At 36.2% G+C, this 24,965-nt stretch overlaps 1 protein-coding gene across 5 annotated transcripts in view; it reads right to left on the bottom strand.

The window, feature by feature from the left end:
• The window catches only part of cracr2aa (calcium release activated channel regulator 2Aa), a 61,884-nt gene that overhangs the window by 3,091 nt on the left and 33,828 nt on the right, over positions 1 to 24,965 (bottom strand). For 4 of the 5 annotated variants that reach the window (XM_015353145.2, XM_015353147.2, XM_015353144.2 and 1 more), the window contains 10 exons: positions 24,203 to 24,390; positions 21,555 to 21,626; positions 20,679 to 20,724; positions 19,117 to 19,208; positions 17,346 to 17,754; positions 15,334 to 15,466; positions 10,666 to 10,747; positions 10,422 to 10,536; positions 4,283 to 4,384; positions 2,220 to 2,296 (listed from right to left, as the gene is read on the bottom strand). In XM_015353145.2, the coding sequence (XP_015208631.1) occupies positions 2,220 to 2,296; positions 4,283 to 4,384; positions 10,422 to 10,536; positions 10,666 to 10,747; positions 15,334 to 15,466; positions 17,346 to 17,754; positions 19,117 to 19,208; positions 20,679 to 20,724; positions 21,555 to 21,626; positions 24,203 to 24,390 (1,316 nt within the window). Of the gene's footprint in view, positions 1 to 2,215; positions 2,297 to 4,282; positions 4,385 to 10,421; positions 10,537 to 10,665; positions 10,748 to 15,333; positions 15,467 to 17,345; positions 17,755 to 19,116; positions 19,209 to 20,678; positions 20,725 to 21,554; positions 21,627 to 24,202; positions 24,391 to 24,965 lie in introns of those variants that run through there. The other variant, XM_069192159.1, reaches the window with a different exon arrangement.

Here is a 24,965-nt window from a genome sequence, read left to right as displayed (position 1 = left end):
CTGACTGATTGGAACAGGACAGTTGAAACTAATACTAATGCTACACAGCTGCAAAGAGCCTAAAAACTGAACATAAAAGAAATCACAAACGTGAGATTTATCATGATGATCAGAGCCATCAGGTGTTTCAAAGCTTTATATACTGGAGGGGTTAGTTAAGACACACATTCTCAAAACACATGCATATTAAAAGATGTGAAACCAAGAAAAAGTAAATAACATTAATGTTACGATGATATACACTAGGAGCGTAGCACGCAAATACTGCATAGTACGTAACATCAATTAAAACAATAGCTTTCATTAGAACAAAATATACTGTTTCTATACTGCAATTTTATAATATAGTTTCTATACTGCAAGCTCAGAAATATAAATTCTTTATATTTCTGAGCTTGCAGTTTTCCTCCTGTAATGTCAATCAAGACCAGCAGTTGTTCACCTGGAATCACACCTCATATTCTAAAAGTAAGCCTGCCTGTAACAGATATATTTTAGTGCTTCACTGATCCCCTAGCAAGGAAATCAATTCTCTACCCACACTGTGCTGCTCTCCCTCTGCTCGAATTGAACTTCTTATGCTTTGGCATAATAATTGTCATTCATGTGAAGAATAATGAAATTGAATATGCGATTTTCCCAGTCAAACCAGTTATTCTAAAATGAACAAGATAAGGGCTTCCACTCCCCTATATGAATCCCTACCTGTCCCTGTTATCTTTAACTTTTCCTTAGTTATTTGCCTGATTTCATTCCAACTACAATATTCAGCCGAATTAAAATATTGTACTTTCAATAACAACAAATTATATCAAGGAAAAAGAAACAGTTTATTATACAGTATTAACCGCAAAAACATACATATATTAGGACTGCCAACTACATTTTTGGTGAATGCTTTCAACCAAAGCACTAATTTGTTTAATCCTGCCAGCTATTTTATAAGGCCATACTTACTGTACAGTGCCTAGCAAAATAATTCAGACCCTCCCTAGGGGGGGCCATTCTGTAAAGTTACAAAATTATGCATACACATTTTTTTAAACCTGAATATTCAAACTAAAGACTTCTAAGGGTAAGATTAGTTACAGTAAATACCAGTAAAAACGAAGAGAAAAAAATATGAAATATATTGATTGTATCAGACCTGTGAGCTCAATATTTCGTGATAGCACCTTTTGCAGCAATTACAGCTGCAAGATGTTGTGAATAAGTCTCTACCAGCTTTGTCAGTTCTTTTTTCTCATCAACAGTATGTTCCTTTCCATTTTGATAAGCTTCCTAGTTGCTGCTGAGATCTAAAGAAGGCTTAAAACCTGAAATGTTGCGTTTCTTCTTTCTACTTTTCTGAAATTTAACCATTACATGTCCCTATAACATCATATTTCCACTTCCAGATGTAACACTTTGCTTTTAGACCAAAACATTCCAATTTTGTTTTGTGTGACCACAGTCTCATTCCACATGTTTGCAGTATCACAAAGGAGCATGATCTAGGCAGCATCTGGGTACCTTCCATGTATTAATAAAACTGTAATAACTGTCACTCCAAAGGGTCACAACACCAATATTAAAGCAACAAATGAAAACTGCACAAGGCTCTGAATAGTTCTGCAAGGCACTGTACAGTATATTATGAAAATGATTATTTAACACAAATAAGGGAGTGCTCACTTTGTTTCACTACATAAGCCAAGTTCACAGTAGTAAAGGGAAATAGGATTTATAAAAAACTATACCATAATTTAATGCAAAAGCAACCCTGCTCTTATGTATTTGGATATAGCACCAAATGGAAGACAAGAAAGGACCAGAGGCACAGAATAAACAGACTGCTGTATATTCACAAATATATGTGATGATATCAATATCAGTGAGCATCGCCCATATTACAGTAACAAACGAAAGTTGATGCAATATGTGAAAACATTTCAGTGAAGGTGTGTTGACATTAATACTGTATCTTGGACACTGTAAGATACAGTGGTGGGCATGTCAAGTGACCACAGGAGACATGATTATGTTGAAGCGAGCCTTGGATCAGAAGCTCATGTTTATTCTGTTTTCCTGCCCGATGCAGAAAGGTTAATGTATGTTTTGGTTTTATAGGATTGGATTATGCTGTGTTTGCTGATCTATCCAGTTGTGTTCTTAAAATACAACATATTCAGAATGCAGCAATTCACTGCATTTACTCACTCATTTATTCATTTACTCACTTTGCCAAATGAAGCATGGACTCAGTGACATTGTGACCGGAGAAGGCGCTGCACTCATAGAAGATCAGCTGGGAATCCTAAAGCAAAAAGAAAATTGCAAAGCTCACAACAAATTTTTCTTTCAAATTTGGTATCAACAAACATTGCTATTTTCTTACACTCCTACCATCTAATCACCAAAAGTCACCCATCTCAGCTCACCGTTCTCACCTGTGTGTGTCTTTTCTGACGCACACAATTGTTTCAAAATTGCCATTACTCCTCTTTTACAAAAATCTTATTTGCATACCTCTCATTATGCAAATTGCCATCCTATTTCTCATTTTCCCTTACTTTCAAAGATAATAGTCGACATATATTAATAATCTTGTTTGTCCTCAGCTGACGTCTATGTGCATTTTCAATCTGGTTTTAGACCATCCTGAAGTACAGAGACAGCCTTGGTCTCTATTAAACTCGAACCCTGGCACTACTTTTCCATCGGTCCTATTAGATCTCACTGCTGCATTCCACAGTGAATCATCACTTTATGCTAGATTGCCTCGTGTGAATGGAACGGCTTTGAAATGGTTTGAGTCTTATTTGTTAAACTGAGGACAATTTGTTTCTATTAATTTTAAGTCCAAAATTATCCCACTCTTTTCAAGTGTCACCCAAGGCTCTATCCTAGTACCTATTCTGTTATACTCCCATTAGGCAGTCTTATGGGCAAAAACAAAGTCCACTTTAAGTTTTACACTGACGATATTCACCTTTACATCTATATCTTGTCCGGTCCACCATGTAATGTCTCTATTCTATCAAACTGTGTAAGCAAAATTCAGACCTGGTTGAGCTCAAATGTCAACCTTTTTCAATACGACAAAAATGAAGTGATGTGCATAAATCCCATGGATATACAGCACATTTATTAAATTCTCTACAACTTAGAAACAGTAGCCCCAAATTATGCCCCATGATAAATCTGTTGGTCCCACTTGATGTTCAAACAAAAGCCATCAGTAAACTCTCAGATGTTTCACCTCAGAAACATTGCCCACATCTCAGCTGGATTACTGTAATACCTTTACTTTGGACTACCTACCCCTAAACAAGCTTCAAACGGTCCAGAACTCAGCTGCTCAACATCTAATATGCTGAAGGCTCTGTGAGCACATCACCCCAATTCTGATATGTCTTCACTGGCTCCCCATTACTTAGTGCATTCAGCTCAAATTTTTGCTTTTAACTTTTAAAGCCCTACACACCAAATCCCTGCAATACTTGAGTATGTGAGTACAATGAGTAATGAGAGATGCTACTGTATGTACAGGTACCAAGACTAAATACATACAGTACTGTATCTGTTTAGTAAGACTTAATTAGCGTTTGTCTTTTCTCTTTTTCCACTTTTTATCTCTACCTTTATTTCTGTTAATTTTATTTTTTTTTACCCTGTAAAGTGACCCAAACACTTTACATGAGCACCAAACCAAATCCTTGTAAAATCCTTGTAAATCCTTGCACACACTTTTATGCAACTTGCATTAGGTTATCTTGAAACCTGTTGTACTGTAAGATAACAGTGCTCTACTGCACTCACAAAAGTTCTTCTGGCTTATCAGTTCTATTCTTCTTACCAGTTTAAAGATTCCGTCTTCATATAGGCAATATTTGGATGGGTCTCTTTTCTAAATAAAAAATATCTCTTCTCTGTGCTACAGCAGTCTCTACGAATTGAACACATAATGACAACTCCTTCACTCTTCATTTTCCCTCACTGCTTGTAAGACACCAAACAAGTCCTCATCGTAGGTTATTACCAATATTAAATTTCTTTGATAATAATCATGCACTTTAGAGCAGATGAACTATAGCAGATGGATTGGTCAGATGAGTTCTGTTGGAAATAAATCTCCATGGAAACATAAGGAGACAAAAACTGATAATGTGGACCAAAAGTGCACTTTCCTTAATAGAGGCCACTGAATTTTTTTTTAAACAAAAACAGCTCAGTTCATTTGCTGGTGTGATTAACCATACTGACAATAATAATGAGCAAAAGCAGAATGCATGACACAAACCTTAGCTAATTTCTCGCCTACTTTAAACTGAACTTCTCTTCTGGCCTCCCTATCGGTTTTGTTCCCAAGCAACATGATAGGAATATCATCTCCTGCTCCTTCCTGTGAAGAAAAAAAGACACAAAAATCCCAATACAGTCCATTAGCACAAGTCTTACATCATCACGGCACACAGTCATACAGGTTGATGGTAGACATTCACGTTGGGGAAAAAACAACATTTTCATCCTTCAAAGGCTTGTATGTCGTTAGTTTAGAAGTACATGTGAGTCATACATCATGCTTAAAATTAAAATACACTTTGAGAAGCTTGAAAGAAAACATTGTTCTGAGAAAGGTTACTTAGTGTTCACTTCCACATTGCAATATAAGAGTATTGTAATGTACGTCTTTCATATATTAACTAAATAATTCACATTAAGGCATAACATACAGTAAATTACAGCACCACAAATACATTTTTAAAAATATTCTAATATTTCTAAAAAAAAACACCTCACAAAATAACTGATTCAATCAGAAGCTATAAAAAGAAAAACAAACATTCACATTTTAAAATTACATATAATACATACTATATGCTGTATACTATAGTCAATTCAATTCCAAATACTTTATCCATCCACAAGGCGGGAAATTTAAGCCGTAAGCAGTTTTATAACATTTAACAAATAAAACATTACTAAGAAAAAACAACGTATAAGATACTGTATCTCCATAAAAATGATTATGAAAGTAACAGTGTGTAATATTTAAAAAGGTATTAAAGTACATGCACATTGTTAGAGGGGAATCTATGCAATAGAGATTACATTGATAAAACTTCTTTACATTCATTGTTTATGAGTCTGACAGCCTCTGGAACAAATCTAAATTATTTTATTTCTCTTGCACTGTGGACAAAAAACATATTCCTGTAGGTACAAATTTAAAAGCCTGATGAAGGATATGAGATGGATCTTCAATGACAGCACAGCCCTTTCTCAGGACCTGCTGGACATAAAGCTGTGCCAGGTGTCTTACATCACCAAAGATTTTAGAGCTGGGGTTTTCAACATTTTAAAGGTAGTCTTTTTGACTGAGTGACGTGAACCAACAGATATAAGAAAAAGTTAAAATACTTTAAATAAAGGAGCTATAAAATATTGATATTCTCAACTCCAAAAGAATTGTATATGGTTTACTCTGACCATATACAGATGCAGCCATTCAAAGTGCGCGGTACACACACGTACCGGAGGTAATTGGCTACGGCGTCGCGCATTGTGACGCACGATGACGCGCGGTACCGCAGTACGTGATTGGTTGACCGACAAGGGCCCTCGTGGTCCGTTGGTCTGTCGTAGAAAGATAGTCTTTACTGTGCCCGTTGTAGTATTGAATATTTATATGGAATTTTACCACTGAAGGGAAATCTTAGTACCTGAGCATAAAAAGAATAGGAGCATACTGCAACACGTGTGAAGGCCATAAACGATATTAATTTTGGAACTTAAACATACAGTATATGGCTGGTCTCGGTACTTTAAAGAAAACATACACACCAGTATTCCATTTCTCCCTAAACATTTTAAGCATCGAAGTCTTTAACTAACGTGATACCGGAGTCAACAAGCATACTTTTAGAATTTGATTAAAAGGGAATATAATATGGAATCGCGTATCTAAAGAAATTAATAACAATATAATTATATTCATGTTGCAAAAAAACTGCAACGGACATAAAAACTCTCTTGCTTTTAACAGAGCGTTCCATAATTTCTAACTACGAAAATTATTTAAACTGCGACACTTATCATTCAACCAGAGCTCAAAATATCACAAGGATCCTCTAGAGCACAGCAAAGACTGTATTAAAAGAATCGCGTATCTAAAGAAATTAATTAGATATAATTATATTTGTGTACTGCGACAGGGCTGTGTAGGGCTGTTTCACCTCTCTCTTCATGTGACTCTATTCAAAAGCCATTTAGCAAAGAGGGGATGAGAAGAGTGACAAACTAGAATACAGTACAGTACTTTAGATCTTTTTTTCTGAACTGGGGAAAATCTGATCATGTTTCTCTATAACAATAATAAAAACATTATTTTACATATCACCTTTATGTGATATCACCTTAAGGACAGCACATACAAGGGTTAATTGCACAATGGACCGCGCAAAGAAATTTAAAATAGTCTTCGTTAGGTGTGAGGGTAGGAGTGGATCGCAGCAGGCATAATCGGCAAATTAGGAAAACAAAGAACAGGACAGGCGAGACGTTTATCCAGAGAGCGAGTGATCAGAAAAAGGAACAGCTGTTACGCCCAGGTTTTAGCTCTCTCTCTGCTGAATGAATAAAAGCATTTTATTAAAAACGCGTTTGCGTTTGTCTGGGTATTTACTTTGTAATCTGTGGTTTACATCTACTGTATTGTTTTGAGATGCCACTTTTAAAGGTGATATGTAAAATAAAGTTTTTTATTATTGTTATAGAGAAACACGATCAGATTTTCCCTGGTTCAGAAAAAAGACGATTAAAATCTGTAATCTTTCCACTTGTATGTCATCAGAAAATACAAGAAGTTTCTGCTTTGTGCTAAGACATTAACGAGTACAACCCTCCTCTCTGCGGGAGTGCTGGCTGTGACGAATTAAACCGGTTTCACAGTTCTTTTCAAAGTAGGAAGTACAGTACTTACTAGTTAAGAAAGCTAGGCTCCTCAATGAAATCGCTTTAACATGCTAATGCATTGGTGTAACAGTCCGGGCGTTGCAAGCTTCTAATGTCAACTCGACCCGATTGGAAGACAATGAACATATTCGAGCCCCAAATGAATTAATAGCAAACATGGTCTACATAAAAGACATTTTTCCAAGAAAATTTATAATAATACGATCTATAGTTGAAATCTGAGCCTAAATATAATAAAAAGCATTTTCAGAGAGCAATCACGCTGTGTTTATCTAGAAAAAGCGGTTAGGTTTATGAGCAATCTAATTACTTATTCGTTTAAAACGCTATATAATATAAAGTTTATTTAAAGTTGAATTATAAGTGTCGCAGTTTAAATAAATTTCGTAGTTGGCAATTATGAAACGCTCTGTTAAAAGCAAGGGAGTTTTTATGTACGTTGCAGTTTTTTTTAAACCGAACTTGTTTGAATTGACTGAGCTCCGTGCTGTACCACACAATGTCTGTTTTTTTTTGTGCTTTCCTTTGACAAAACAAGGCTCACCAGATAATGTGAATGGAAACCTGTTTTTCTAGCTTTTAAAGTCGTGCGATGTGTAAGTGGGAACACATCATTATATCTTAAATATGAAAAATACATAAAAATCAGTAGATCAGTAAATCAAGGCACAAAACAGTTATTGCGCCCGGCTCCTCGATGGGCTTTGACGTGCTAATGCGTTGGTTTAACAGTCCGGGTGTGGCAATTTTTTTTATTATTGTTATAGAGAAACATGTTCAGATTTTCCCCGGTTCAGTACTGTACTGTATACTAGTTTGTCACTCTTCTCATCCCCTCTTTGCTAAATGGCTTTTGAATAGAGTCACATGAAGAGAGAGGTGAAACAGCCCTACACAGCCCTGTCGCAGTACACAAATATAATTATATCTTATTAATTTCTTTAGATACGCGATTCTTTTAATACAGTCTTTGCTGTGCTCTAGAGGATCCTTGTGATATTTTGAGCTCTGGTTGAATGATAAGTGTCGCAGTTTAAATAATTTTCATAGTTAGAAATTATGGAACGTTCTGTTAAAAGCAAGGGAGTTTTTATGTCAGTTGCAGTTTTTTTGCAACACGAATATAGTTATATTGTTATTAATTTCTTTAGATACGCGATTCCATATTATATTCCCTTTTAATCAAATTCTAAAAGTATGCTTGTTGACTCCGGTATCACGTTAGTTAAAGACTTTGATGCTTAAAATGTTTAGGGAGAAATGGAATATTGGTGTGTATGTTTTCTTTAAAGTACCAGCCATATACTGTATGTTTAAGTTCCAAAATGAATATCGTTAATGGCCTTCGCACGCGTTGCAGTATGCTCCTATTCTTTTTATGCTCAGGCACTAAGATTTCCCTTCAGTGGTAAAATTCCATATAAATATTCAATACTTAAACGGGCACAGTTAAGACATTAAATATACATACAGTATACATACTGTATACAGTACAGTTTGCATACGGTAACATGTTTATGTTCCTAAATCAATCTCTTTTATGAGCATGTGAAAGGCATGGTGAATCGATTCTCAAAAATTACTGTACTTTGCATGATTGGAAACAAATGCGGATTGCGAAATGCTGTGGTGTTACTTTTACAAAGACGGTCAATGAAAAAAATAATGTGGACCAGGGCAATACTTTGAGTTTACACTTACAGCTTGTCCAAGGTCATTCATTATTAATACTATTAGTAATATCTTCGTTAAAGACTTTGATGGCGACAGCTCAAACATAAGAGGTTAAGCTTAATTAGCTCCACTTTGCGGAAAATCCGGATACTATCATTTTGCTTGTGGTATTATAGGAGGTTTTACGGTAACTAGCGGTAATTACTGGTAACTCGCGGTAGACTTCGTACAGTGCACCGGAAAATAATGCGGTATCGCCCGTGCATTTTGAATGGCTGCATCTGAAAGCACTGCCAGGAATTTCTTCACAATTACATCAATCATAAAATATACTGTATACTGTACAGGAATAAGTAAGAGTTTTAATGACAGACTTCTCTACTTTTAAATTTTCTCCATTCATTGGAAGTTTCATTTCACACCTCTCTACACCTATTCTGACTTCACACCTCTTGATTAGCCTCTCTTTCTGTCCCCTGCTCCCGCCTCTCACTCCTCCTCCCTCCCAGCCTTTGTTCTCCCGCTACATTACCTTTGCCTACCGCCTTGTCTCTCTCATACCTGAAGAAGGCTACACGGACAAAACGTTGTGTTTTCTTTCTTCTTTTTTTCAGCATGGAATAAACCTATTACTTGTTCCTTTGCAGCCTACGCATGCTGACGCAACTACCCACCTGTATACTGTATATGTAATTATGTCATAACATTTAAGGGCATTGCAACAAAATGTCCCTTTTTCATATGTACTTGAGGAATGCTCAGATGCTTAACCACAATAGACTATAAAGCATCTCTAGAAAGGTGAGAAGATAACTGCCTAAATAATTATGTGCCAGGCCATTAATTGCTATATACTGTAACTTGGTCAGTAATGAGATTGGATCCCTATATAAGAAAAGGGAGGCTGCTTCTGTAAGTTGTGTTGTTGGATGTACTCTGAAGCCCATCTGGACAAGGATTTCAGAACTACTGCCCTATGGTGTTGGCAGGGTACACTGAAGAATAAGAACATGAGAACGGACTGACACCTGAAATTGAACTTATTGAGCTAGACTGCAGAAAATGTAGTACTTGATACTGTAAATGTCCTCCATGTTTGAGATCTGAGCCCATAATCAGCCTGCTGAACAAGCTCCAACCCTTACAGAAGACGAGCTAATATGCCATGTAATATTGAAGTAGAGAACTCCATTCTTCTGTATATGAGATTTGAGTATACAGTTAATGCAACAACTTTGAATGTCTCCGCTTTTGGTGGAAACCTTAACATCTACTGTAACTCCCTCCTCTAAATTAAAAAAATAAAACTACAGTGCATACTACTAATCAAGGAAATGTAGAATATCAAGGTAATAAAACCATGAAGCAGACATCTAAATAATACATTTTCATTAAAAGAAAGTGTAATCTAATGCTTTTAATCCTTCTTTGAAAACTCCTCAGTCTGCATGTTTGAGACTTTGCTTGAAATTCAATTCCTAATTAAGCAACCTCAGAGATTTTTTTTTCTGAAATCACGAGAATTAGTGGAGAAAACATTTCACACAAACAGAGGCTACTCAACTAATTGTGTGGCTTATTAAAGTAATTTTGTGCACACAACTTAATTTAGGTTTGTCACTGCAAAGGGGGGTTTGAACACTTACTGTATGCAGCATTAAGAGTGCAAAAAGAATTTTACACTCATTTTTCATATTAATTATAAAATGAATTATAATTAACTTTAGAGCAACAAAATGTGAAAACTATGCAAGGGTCTGAAAACACCTGCATCCAGATATAAAACTTACATGGACACTTGTCAGCCATTGCCGTACTGATGTAAACGTCTGTTCTACGGTGATGTCATACATCACTATTACTCCATCCGCCTTTCGGAAAAACTGCTTTGTAATACTGCGATACCTGCAGAAACAGTTTATTATTATTATTGTACATTCACAGAATTACACCACTAAAGTCTCAGAATTCAGAAATCGTAAGGCTTATCTATAAAACATGATTTACTAGTGAATTCACCTGAATAAGTCTTACCTCTCCTGTCCAGCTGTGTCCCACATCTGCAGTGCCACTTGGCTGTTCTCCACTGTTAATGTTTTCACACTGTAGTCTATTCCTGTTTGTAACAGACCCAAACATGTTAAAGGGCACAAAATCTAGATGTCTGAGACAGTAGTAAAGAATGCCTTGTCCAAACAAAACTGGCTGTCAGAAATGGCTTGTATACACAAAACTGTTTTTAGTTTATTTCTAGACTGCACAACTGTTTAGTAGGTTAGGGAATATTATTAACTCTACATGAAGAACAAGACATTATTGTGGTTATACCACACTACAATCTCTGGTACTATATTTTAAAAATCTTTGTTACTCATTTGAGTTGCATATGAACACCAGAAACCTAGTTATATTCAAGCTGTGATTCTATCTAAGGTACTGTATGAAGTTCCTTCAGACACTCTAGCCCATGAAAGCAGATTAAACAAAACAACCAAACAGGTTTATATATAAAATGTGTGCTAATGTGTGGGCATCACCCATATCTCACCTCAAATCTCAAAAATCTATGTAAATTTTAACAACTTCACTTAGTTGCTACAATAAAGAACCACACCTGATAAAAAATGAATAGTAACTATTGTGGATGTTTCTCTCTCAACCCTACCATTTACTTAGAAAAACTCTTTTACTACTCATGGAGACAAACATGGAGGAAAACCTAAACCTTATAGGTTTGCACCAACTTAAATATTTTGGAAGCTTAGCTCTTCCCAATTTCACACAACAGGATTACTGGCAGCTTTTACTATACTGGGCCATATCTTACTGTTACTCATGTGAGTTGCATATGAACACCAGGAACCTTGGTTATATTCAATCTGTGATTCTATCTAAGGTATGAAGTTCCTTCAGACACTGTAGCCCATGAAAGCAGACTTAACAAAACAACCAAACAGGTTTATGTATTAAGAAAGGTTCTGCAGAGCTATAACTAAATAATGTACTTGCTATGTACAGTATGATATTGTACATTGAAGGTCATACTTGCAGATTTTATCCAGTTAATTGCCAGTTATTAATTTGAAGAATGAATACTTTAATCTGTGAACAATTAAACAATTTCAACTCATTCCTAAAAATGTAAACAAGATGGTTTAAATGGGAAAACCTTTTATGAAAAGTCCTCATGAATCAGTTTCACGAATAACTGACAGCAATACCATTGTCAACCACAAAGTGGCACTTAAGAGTCTTTTGGTTCCAACTAAATTTGACAAAGACCTTGTTAATTTTGGAGCCACAATACTGAACGTAATATAAACGTCCATACAGGTATATCCTGCAAATGAAGTAACTGCAGTAAGGATACATCACTGACTTTAATAATCATTTTTACTATTTAATCAAAACATTTGTTAGGAATTATTAAAAAGAATATTAAGATAGAAAGCAAAGGTGTAGCAATAGCCAAAGCTCAAATTAGAAAATAAGCCCAAAAATTGTAACATCCACTATTTTTAATATCTAGAAGACAATATCTTAGTCTTTAGCATCACAATGGAAAAATTCTACATATTTATTAGAGTGTAATTTTTTTTTTCTAAAGTCTAAACATACGTATATGACATTGCATTACGAATGGCTCAATCACAACTGGAAAAAAAATGTGGAGACTAAAACACGGCTGCAGATTTAAAAGACTTTCCGAAGCTGAACAAGGAGCTTGGCTACTAATGGACTGTATAAAGCTTTAGAATAGGTGCCAAAAATAGTGTGCGTGCTGACAGCCTGAACATGACTCAGTCTTAATATTAATTGGAGAACAAGACAGGACATACTATTGTCTGAGAGAGCACACCATCGCTATTACCGATTGGTGTTTCTTGTAAGGATGGCACAAAGACGTGTCTTGAAATAGCTCCCCAATTTTATTGAATTCAATTTCTTTTTCTAGGAATGAACAATATACAACACAATATAGATAATCTGCATCAAGGCCTGTAATAGTTGTAAATAAAAAGAATTGAAAGGCTCTTATTTTTATGCTGTATGTAGTTCTCTGCAAAGAGACTAACATCCTTAAAAAGCACAAGGAAATATTTGTCATATACAGTACTAATTCAGTTTTCAACCCAAATACTCTCAATGCATTTGAATATATATATATATTCAGTTGCTAATGTGTGTGCATCACCCATGTCTAACATCTAATCTCCAAAATCTATGTAAATTTTAACTACTTCACTTACTGTAGTTGCTACGATAATAGTTCCTATTCATTTTTTATCAAGTATGGTTCTTTGTGGATGTTTCTCTCTCAACCCTACCGTTTACCCAAAAAAAAACCTTTTAATACTCACAGAGACAAACATGCAGGAAAACCTAAACCTTATAGGTTTGCACCAGCTTAAAGATTTTGGAAGCTTAGCTCTTCCCAATTTCACACAACGTGATTACTGGCAGCTTTTACCATACTGGATGGAGAAAAAGTGCGTGTTAAAAATCAAAACGCTCGTCAAGTCAGATCCTACACTGACAAATTTTTAATAGGGTCAACACAAACTATAATATAAAAATAACTGATATATTTTCTCACAGTTGTCAAGTTGATGAAACGGATACTGTACTAGAGTGAATATCAAAAGAAAAGTATCACAGTAGCAACTAATTGATCAAGTTATTAGAAGGGAAAAAGGCCATGTTTTTTGTAGCTGGTGAACTCATATTTTATTAAGCAGACATGCCATTAAATTCTTTATTCTAATTAACTTGCAATCAACTTTATCAACAGGAAATCTACTGTACAGTAAATGTCACAGTCTAGTGGCATCTAGTGTATGGCCCATGTTGGAAGCAATACAAGCAGGATATCTAGTATAATGTATGTTTTGCTCCAGTTTGCTGATGCTGTTTTATGGGATTCAACCCCATTCCTTTCATACAGCCTGGATGAGAGTTCCTATTCATTTATTTTAAGTGTATTTCCTTATCGCAGTAATAGATTTGAGGTGAGATAGGGGGTGATGCACATACATTTGTAACCAAATAGATTAAATTTGTTTTCAAATGCATTTGGGTTGAAAGCTGAAGTATGACAAAAAATTTCCTTGAGCTTTCTAATGATGTTAGTCTTTTTGCAGAGAACTACATACAGCACAAAAAGAGAGACTTTTATTTCTTGTTGTTCACAACTATTACAGGCAGTGATGCAGATCAATATAATGGTAGCTGTAGATATTCTGAGCCCTAGATACCACACACTACCCCAGCTCATCACATAAATGTTCAACGGGGCTAGAGTCTGGTGAGCAGAACATCCACTGTAAAACTGTCACTTTCACATCTCACAAAAAAGCTGTTGTTACCCAAGCAGCATGAGAACATTTCTTTCTAGGATTTATTTCTAGGAACAGTGTTGCCCAGTTGAAATATTGCCTCATCAGGTGAAGCATTTTGAAGTGATTAGACACTCCTGTCCAGACCATAAAGCCTGAAGCTACCCATCAGTTTATCTGTTATACACATCAATTAGCATATTGTTCTGCATGGTAGAACAATGCTTGCCGAGTCCATCATGGTCCTTTATGCAAAACCTCAATTTATCCCTAAAGAAGACTTAGTTCTTTTCTGTGTTCACTTCATCGCCAATGCCTAATCAAAACTCTCACTAATAAGGTGATTTAGTTCTTATGCAATACTCAATGTCGCTTGAGTGTATTGTGGTCAGTCACAAAATGTTAAATTAATCAAACTGATACAAAAATAATCAGTAACAACAATATGCATATTTTACTGTAAAAAAGTATGCATAGTTTCTTTTCTTATTCTGTATTCAACATATCACCCATGTTATGAGTATGTTCACTATGTTCTGCATACTGTAGTTAGTTTCACCTTTTAGAATCATGCAATCCTAGCCATCAGTAAGCCAAGATATCAGCCTTGTAAGTCTTACATTGTTATTTGATCACCCTAAATAAATCAAATGATCTTACCACCACAAAAAAGATATCCAAATTGTAATTAAATGGATCCCTCAATAACGAATACAGCAGCAGAGTACTGTACACTAAAAATCTACCCCAAAAAACTACAAAGATCTATCACAAAAACAAAATCTTCATGTTCTGCGTCTGCAAGAGTCTGGATCATTCAATACCAAAAACGTTTTTTGTTTTCTATTTAAATCAGTCCATCTCATCATCATCCTAGTCTGCTGAACTGAAGTACACAATGCCATTTGGCTAAAAAACAGACAAAAACAAAAAATTAATAACTTATTGCAGTTTTATCCTTTAGAAAATGTAATTTCTAAATGTGTTAGAAAAATGTATTATACTGTGCAAAAGCACAAATGTTAAAATATTTTTCAAAAATTCTAAATCAAATCCATGATATTAAAAAGCACCCCCCCCCAGGTAACTTCAAATTCTTGGAAAACAAACAGTCCCCCAATGGATTTTCAGTGTGTGATTACTGTGTCTGGGAGTAAAATAGAAATTACCACCTAATAAAAATAATGGACATAATGCTAATTTGTTGCGAAACCATACAAACTAACCTTTATCACCGCTTTTTTCTCCTGAATTCTGAAATGAACACAAAATCAACCTACACACACACACCTGGTGTGAGCTAAGAGCCTCACAACATACAAAGGCATATTTAGCCGGCAGGTTAATTACTGGAAGGGCTACACACCTACAGTGGCAGAGGTTCCTGGGAAGAAACGGTCATCACAGAAGCGCCTAAGCAGGGAGGTCTTCCCCACACTGCAGTTGCCAACCAGGACAATTTTAAACAAGCGATCAGGCACTGAAACTGTTCCCTCTTCCTAGAAAAGCAACACGAGAGTGCAAGACATAACACACTGCAAAAGAAATCAAGCTGTTAAACACACAACACAGGTTTTCAAAGATTAGAACAACTACTATTTTCTGTCTTGAGAGTATTTTTTTTTAAGAAGGATTGCCGTCAGATCTTAGTTTTTCTATGAATGGTGACTGGAAGGGGAGTATGATATCAGGGCTCAGCTTTTAAAGTCACGGAAATGGTTTATAGTAAAGTAAAAGAAAGCATTGTACTGCCACAACATTTCAATTGGATTAAGGTCTGGACTTTGACTCGGCCATTCCAAAACACGAAATTTCTTCTGCTTCAACCTTTTTGGTAGACTGACTTGTGTGTTTAGGCTCATCGTCTTGCTGCAAGAACCACCTTCAGTTGAGCTTCAGTTCAAGAGTGGATACCCTGACATTCTCCTGTAGAATTTGCTGGAACAATCCAGAATTCATAGTTCCGTCAATGATGGCAGCAAAACAGCCCCAAACCATGACACTGCCACCACCGTGTTTCACAGTTGGGATGGGGTGTTGGAATGTAGTGTTTGGTTTTCGTCAAACAAAACGTTTCTCATTTAAGCCAAAAAAGTTGGCTCATCCAGGTAATTTTTAGCAAATTTTAAACGGGCAGCAATGGTAATCTTGAGAGCAGTGGCTTTTTCCTTGTTATCCTCCCATGCACAGTATTCTTGCTCAGCGTTTACCTGATTGCGGGCTAATGAACACTGACATTAGCCAGTGCAAGAGAGGCCTGCAGATCCTAAGACGTTACCCTGGGGTTCTTTGTGATCTCCCAGAATATTATATGCCTTACTTTTGGAGTGATTTTTGTTGGACAACCACTCCTGGGGAGAGTAACAATGGTGCTGAAGTTTCTCCATTTGTAGACTATCTATCAGACAGTGGATTAGTGAAACCCAAAGTCTTTAGAAATCATTTTGTAACCTTTTCCAACTCTTTTTCTGAGGTCTTCAGAAATCTCCTTTGATCGAAGCATGGCATGCGTTCACAAACCTGTGGTGAAGACTCAGGTTTGTTTTTTAAATAGGGCAGGGCCACCCAAACTCACACCTGATTGTCATCCCATTGATTGACACTCCTGACTCTAATTATCCCTTTAACTAAACTGATAATCCTAGAGGTTCACATACTTTTTCTGACGAAGATATTTAATGTTGGATGACTTCGATCAATAAATGAATGAAAAAGTATATCTTTTTATGTGTTATTTGTTTTATTGGGTTCTCTTTATCTATTTTTATGACTTAGATGAAGATCTGATCATATTTTAGGTCAAATCTATACAAAAATTCAGAAAATTCTAAAGGGTTCGGAAACTTTCTAGCACCACTGTACTGTACGTATTGCAAAATCATGCATATTTGTCATGATTTGGGGCATAATTCAATACTTAAAGCTATTTTTAGTTTCATGAATGATAGTGTTTAGACAAGGTTAGTTTGCATTTAACACCTTCTAGTTTCACAAAAAAAATTTTTGGTTTTGTTTCCAGGACAAAATTTGCTAATGCATCAAAGAACCAGACCAGCAGAAACCTAATTGTTCCAGAATAAAATGCAAGCAGATACTGCTTTGAATAACAAATTACATAAGAAATACCTGTCAACTGTTACTATTATGCAAATAAATGAATGTTTTGAAGTTACTTCACCAGCCTGTTATACTATGTCCTTTCATTAAATAAAGAATTGAAGTAAGAGTAAAGGCTTTTGCTACCACTATAAACTGAGATACTTGCCACCTGTTCAGCCCATTTGACCATCTCTTTCAAAAATATAAAATTGTGCACAAAGGGCTTGGTGCTGAAAAGAAACTGAAACAGTTCAAATACCATTGCTGTAATAGGCTTACATGTGATAGTGTTTCTTTTCCCACTGGCTGCCCTCTTGGCGAGGAAGGAGCTCTGCTGCAAGAGGCCTGGTCACTCTCCTCAGCTGTGCTGTCTTCTGATATCACCGAAACAGCAGCAACCTCAAGACTAGGAGACTGAGCTGTTTCTAAGGATCTCTGATCCTCCTTTGACTCTCCCGAGTCGTCCTCCACATCATCGTCCTCCTCAGTCCATTCGTTAAGCTGGGCCTCATACTCCACATGAAGCAACTGGGGGAGGTGATCTTCCTCAATAGAGATGATTCTCTGAAGCTGGGGCTTCCTCATCATTTTCCCGTCAACTTCATTCTCCTTGCTCACCTGACAGTATCCATTCAGACCAGCGGAATTTCTCCTCCTGGCGTATGAGAGAATCTCATCTTCATCCTCGCTGAAAGACAAGAGACAAAGGCATAGGAGACTTTGCTGTAATATTTTCAAGCAAGTCTGGGTATCTTATTTTCTCCACTGTTATGACCTCACTTTTCATTATGATCCTCACTCCACACCTGCTTAACAGCAATGTGCGAGTTGTGAAGTGTCTGTGAAGTGGTGGGGTATGGAGTGAAGACTGCATTTTGTATTAAGAAAGCTCTGACATTCATACATTATCTTACATAATTAGGTTCTGTGTTGACAAGTTAATTTCTACAGTGCTTTCAACAGCTATATATACAGGAATTTCAGTTGTTCGGTCTAATTCTAATAATGATGAAACAAGGTGACAAATAAAGAGTTAGCATAGTTTGTATTTTGGCTTTAACACATATGGCTGAGTTAAAGGAGGCAAGGACATTGCGATGCAGGGCATCACATTACTACAAAAGAACTCCTAAAATACCTATACAGGTTTCTAACCCCAAGCCAGGCTTGCTGGCAACAGGAGACCTGAAAGAAAAACACTGACTGCACGGAGTCGCTTGTTTTTGGTGGATCTCTGAGGCTGGGGTGGATGAGAATAGCTCCGGTCATGAATGGAAGCGGTGAAAGCAATATCCTGGATAGGCCGAATGCAAGAAGCGTCTGTGGCAAAGTGGTACGCTTTGCTTGAGAGGATGTGTGGTGGTGCAGTGTTCAGCTAGGAAGCTTTTATGCATGTGGAAGCACAAGTTTGACCTCCACCCAAACGTCCATTCAATAACACCCTTTATTACATTATACTGGCTCATTGTCTGCCCTGTGAAGGACTGGCATCTGTTGCTTGTCAGGATAGGCCCTGGCTCCCCCGCGACTTTGTGCATCCTAAATTTGATGAAGTGGATAGAAAATGGATGGATTGATATTGACTCATAGTACTAAACAAACCTTTCCACCGAGTCCACCGAGATATAATAAAACTACTAAGAGAAACTTTATTATAAAAATTAATGTATCTCTAAGAATAGCTGTCTTGAATTTTATTAAAACTTTCTATGACACTATTAGGAAAAAGAGAACAAGGTTTCCAAACAACACATTGTTCTAAATTGTGTCTACTTACTGTACATGTCTAAACTAATACTTCAATATTAGCTTCAACTCTGTATATTTTAAGAGTGACAATTATTTTCACAAAATGGTCTGTTTTCCCCATTATAATCTTTTTTAAAAAAGTGCTGCAAAACAAACATTAAAACACATTAAAAACAAGGTCTTTCAGAAACTCCATTATTTCACAAACAGAGAAGTCCATTACAAATCACCTGAATGTCTGACATACAGTACATTACTCAAAACAATTAACACTGAAAGCATTCTTGAACAAATGAACTACCTTTTAATGGACTGCTTTCTTTCCATGTGTTTACCAACAATCGATCCAGATCTCTGATTCCAGGAAGAGTTTTTGGCAGAATTCTTCGGCTTCTGCAAGAATTAAATAAGCAGTGTTATTTCCAAACCTAATGTTCCTAGTTTTGTATGATTGCTTTAATGGCTAGCCATTAGGTATACCTCACTGTCCTTCTAAGATTACTACATCTCACATTGAAAGCCAGGATACAAGAGGCTATTAGATGGTCTTTTTTTTATTTATTACATACGACAAGTGAAAAACACACTAACCAAAACCATCACAATTTAAAACATAAAATAAAACTGCAATTAAAGATTATATACAGCCATTGTGAGGCATTATATTGATCTAGCTTCTCATCAGGGTTAATGAAGTGCTAATAAAACTTGGATTTAAATTGTTTTAGAAATTGCCATACCACAAATCATGTCTTTAGTTTGATAAAAATGTACATTATGTAGGAAACTTGTACATTATGTACAGTTATGGACATATCCATAACTGTGAACCATTTAAAGGGGAAATTGTGGCCAAAACAAAAATCAAAGATAAATCACAACAAACTGCAGTTTATACCATCTACAGATAAACAAAGCTGTAGACTGAACAGCACAGGAAGAAAACATGCCATACAAATATCTTCATAAATGACATCTATGATCTTCCATCTTTGGTTGTAAAACACAATCTAAATCACATTTGACATTACGGACATGTTCTGGACAATTATTATTAGACACGTAGAGGTTAATCCGCGCTAAACAATTGAAAAAGAAACATGATATTGGTTGGGGTTTCAGTAAGGTGTGAGTGAGGGGGATAGATATGGAGAACAATTTTTATGTCTCACCAGTCATTTACAGATTTAGGCTCTGAAAATTCCCATGGCATTCCCAGATTTCAATTTAATTGGAAACACAGTCTCACTCTGTGCCCATTTCCAAATGCTCTTTCCTTTCTTCTACTTATCCACACCATTTTTTTATATGCCTGCTGTTTTCTACACGACTGAAACATGTTTTTCCTCTATCCTTCTACTTTTCAGAGTGGAATTACCCTCTACTTGTTCCCTTGCAGCTTTCATGTTAACTCAGTTGCCCACTCAAATATTATTATTATACAATTACCTTGTGCCCTCAGAACTGTAGTTAGATGTGATTTATGTTTGATGTTTGTTTTGGACAGAATTTACCCTTGAAAAAAGTGGCAGTAATTAAATTATGGATTCAATAGCTCTACTTCCTCAGACACAATAAATCAGATCAGAACTGTCTACTTAAAAACAGAACGAAAACCTGGCTGCTTTATGATGTAATTCTTGAAGTTTTTAATGTTCTGTGGGGTTCACCACCAGTGCTCTGTATTTTCTATGAAACTCATATTAGCTCATATAGCAAAACCAGTACTATTTATTTTAATAATTTATTGGGAAGACTGTTTTTCATTTTTCTCAAAATTGGTATCTCTAATAATGTCACAAAAATATTCTATGTCTTTAAAAGTTACCTACTGTAGTTCAGCTGTTGATTCAATTTACTTACTTGATAGCACATATCTTGCTCATCTCGTAAATGTTTGTTCATTTCCCTAGGAAAGATTTTTACATACAACAAACTTTAATATGTATATCAGGTGACAGAAATTTTCATTAAAAATGACCAACAAAAAGTATGACAAAAGCCACTATAAATTGTTCCCCACCAGTTGTTTGCAACTGTTCTGTCCATTTGCAACTATAATACATTAAGAAAATGGATAATTGCAAAAGCTAAATATTTTGCATTTAGTAAAAGTAAAAATTATTTCTCACTTTATAGTCTGAGTTTGGAAACAACACTACAACCTCACAAAAGAGATGGAGCCAACATACTCACTGCCCCAGAAATATGCATTGTTGGGCACTTTTCACATTGCAAGCAGCAGAAGATGAGTCACTAATAACACCGTGAGCTCACAAGCAATTGACAAACATCATGGGCTGTTAGGCAGCAAAGCCAAGGAGACCCTGGCCAATACATCAAGCCTGCCTAACCCTGGCAGCATTTGGCCAACTAGGCAACAGCCCTTGGAAAACCCAAAGTTAATGGCCCAGCCTGGCTAGAGAGACCAATCTGGGCTCAGGCATTTATAAGCCCCTGATAATATCCAAAATTAAGTTAGTGCATATTAATTGTGTTTCATTCTATAACCTTTAAAATCATAATAGATTTGTGTTTCTTATAAATAACATTTGTATATATTGTAAGTATTTTCCATTACTTGGTACATTAAGTATTTGCATGCAGATCCAGACTTCTACAAAAACTCAGAAAAAAAACAATTTTCAAAACATGACTCAGTCCTCTGTGGTGCAAGGACATATGCTATAGCTTTTATTGTGGGCCTTAATAAAAAGAACAGAAGTGTGTGGCTCATACCTCAAGAGGTCAAGTTGTTTCAACAGGCTCGCTCTTTCTCTTTGTAGTCCTTCTGTTACCCTGTAGAGCTCCCTGTGAACAACAGCAGTGAATAATATTGTCAGGGGGCATCTTTCACATAACCCCCATATTTGACCCCTCAGAAATTAGTTTATTTACTTGTTTTCTGCCATGTAGTCAGCTTAAGCATGGTCTACCGGGTCATTGCTCACTTGTGAGAAAACACTGAAGTCAGTACATAATAATGCCATCTACTTGGCAATGGTACACTCTTTAAATGCACATGAATAGCATTATTCTCATAAGGGTTTGACTAGTCTCTTGGGTTCAAAATAAATAACACACCTTTCTTATTAAATAGTCTTCCCTAAATCCCTAAAACCATATTGTTTCTATATACAATTGTGATGCATACAATACAGTATAGGGTAAACTGCACACTAAAAAATTGTAGAAAGAGCAAAATTCAGCCAGAACTCTACAGAATTTAGCTCTATGTGTTCCTATTCAGATCTCGCACTAATGCAGGTCCCCTCTCAGACCTCTCTCTGATATATACAGTATATATATATATTTTATTGCATTAGAAAGTTAGAACTCAATTATCAACAGGTCCAAAGTCTTTTCTTCCAAGGTTTTGCGTTCAAGAACCAATTTCACAAAAAGACGCTATCATTTAACAATGGAAAAAGGAACATCGAACAAAGATGTGGAGAAATAACATAACATCTACAGTAGATTGCTAAATTGTGAAGCCTATTTACTGTACTCCAATACTCTGTAGCAGGTATTTTTAGGACAACTGTAAGGAGGATTAGGGCAGTGTAAATACAACTAATGTACCTGGCTCAAGTGTAACCTAAAGTATGATTATCTCCAGATAAGAGCTACCCTGCCTGCAGAACTAAGGCAAACCTATCCTTATGATAGCTGACACGAGACTGCAATGCCAAGAGACATGCTCTAAAATGCAAAACAAATCTTTTCTGGTAAAATCATCTTTAAACCTTCGATCAAACCCTCAGTTGAAAACACTAATAGGTGTGAATGGGTAAATTACCAAATGTGTGTTAAATCATCAATTAATTTTATTTAGTCTACAAACACACTATTTGAGAAATATATACTACTGTATATATAGGATTTCTGGATCTTTTGACTTATTTTTTAACAACTGCAATCCATACAGTCATTGAAAATTGTTCCTGTGCCTTTTTTTTTCATAAATAAGAAAACACCCATCGTAAGCAACTGACCTACCCCAATAGGGCACCATTGACAATCCTGAATTTTTACCTCATTTAATTATTTATGCTTTATACAGAGGTTTTTTTACAGTACAGTACTGTACATATTGTTTGCATTTTAGCTTATTTTTCAAAATTATTTTTTAAAAATTAACTAAAGCATATGAAACACAATCAACACCCATGGTAAGCAGTTTGCTTACCTCCATACCAGCCCTTTCCCTGTATTTCACAATGATAGCCATGCCTTTTAGACCTACTGTATTTAAAGGTATTTTGTTTTTCATTGCTTTTATTATTTTTGAATTACTGCATTATAATTTTTTGAAAATATTTAATTTTCATGTTACATATTGTTTATTTAAACAATGCTAAACCATGACACAATCCCTGTTCAGCATATGTACTTTAACAATATTTTACCACTCATTTATACTTTAATTTCTTCCGTTCTACCCTATTTCTAAATATACACCAAGCCTGTTTTCCAAACCCCTTAACCAAGCCTTGTTATTCTGTCCATTATTGCAGGAAAAATCTGGTGTTTCTGATTTAACAGACAAAATTCCCCTTTAGCAGATATTGTTGATAAAATCTGAATCCCTTTATTGTATTGGATTTTGGCTATGTATTATGATAACATAAGATAAAGTTCAGTTCAGCTTCAGTTTAGTTTACTTGTCATATGCACATGTGCAATAAAATACTTATAAAAACAAACTGGATACAAAAAGCCCACAAGACAAAACAGGCATACAGACAAGGAGCAACATGTAATGCGTCAACACACTCCAGTAAAAGTATACTTTATTGGCCATATACAATTTCTTGTATTAGGAATTTGTCTTTTCGTATACCCCAACTTGCTCTCCATGAGACACACAGATAGGGAGAGAAGCTTGGGGTCAAAGCGCAGGGTCAGCCATTTATACAGCACCCCCGGAGCATGTGGGGTTAAAGGCCTTGCTCAGGGGCCCAACGGAGTAGGATTCCTCTTCCGGCCGCGGGATACGAACCAGCAACCTTTCAGCCACAGGCACAGATCCTTAGCCACAGAGCAACCAGACTGCTAGCTACAGTATAATAAGCTATAATAAAATATAAACATCTTTAATGATTATAGCTTCTTATATACTGTGTATGGGTGGAAGAGTGGTGCTCCGGTTTCTTCCCATACTCTAAAAACATACTGGTAGGTTAACTGGCATTGGGGAAAAAAGTGGCCGTGGTGTGAGTGTGTGGATGTCTCTGTCCATTTGCCCTGCAATGGACTGGCTTCTCGTCCAGGGTATACCCTGCCCTGTGCCTGTTGCTTTCTGGGATAGACTCCAGTTCTCCTGCAACCCTGAACTGCAGGAAGTGGTTATTCTACATGTAAAAGGACCACAAGAGTGTGCTCACATCTCCCTCTCTTCATGCAGTCGAGATGCTTGCTCCTGTAGAAGGTGGAGCTGCTCCTGGGCCAGGGCTAGCTCCTGGCAGGTGTGTTCCAGATCCCTCCCCAGCTCCTCGTTGGTGTGCTTCAGCTTCACATTCTCCACCTTGGTCTCGTGCTGCTCACTGTGCAGCTCCACACACTCTCTCTCCAACTAAGAGGAGGCAAAAACACAGCACATCATCTCCAGCTTTGAAACAAACATGCATGTATACTGTACAAAGCATCTCAACCCGTTTCAAAACAGCATTTTCTAAACATGTTTTATACATAATATGATGAACAGTAAGATTATTTTACTAAATACTAAATTAGAATCAAGTGGGTCAAAGCAGAATGACCTCAAAAACAAAAAAAAAAAGCCAGGTATTGAACATAAGGTATTCCATGAAACTGTGGGAAAGTTATGAAAGGAAATTTCAACATGTTAGGCTTATCCTATTTCAAATATGAATCATGATGTATCTGGCTTCTGATACCAATCATATCTCAATCCTTTTCATAGAAAGTCCCACTGAACAACTCAGACTGCAGACTATTCCAGTGTTTGCTATAAATAATTATGTAGTATAAAAAGGAATTTTCAGAAGCCTGGAGCAGCACAATAAAGAACAAGGATTCTTTTTACAGGAATATGTGATACGAAGCTCCGTTGTGGAATGGATCATTCATGCAATATGCTCTACTTTTACTCTTTTTTTTGTATGCATCACATTAGGTATAGAAGAG

This window comes from Lepisosteus oculatus, chromosome 7, assembly GCF_040954835.1.
Source record: "Lepisosteus oculatus isolate fLepOcu1 chromosome 7, fLepOcu1.hap2, whole genome shotgun sequence".
Taxonomy (NCBI): Eukaryota; Metazoa; Chordata; class Actinopteri; order Semionotiformes; family Lepisosteidae; genus Lepisosteus; species Lepisosteus oculatus.
The sequence above is the reverse complement of the archived record's forward strand: the minus strand, read 5'-3'. Positions and strand labels throughout refer to the sequence as shown.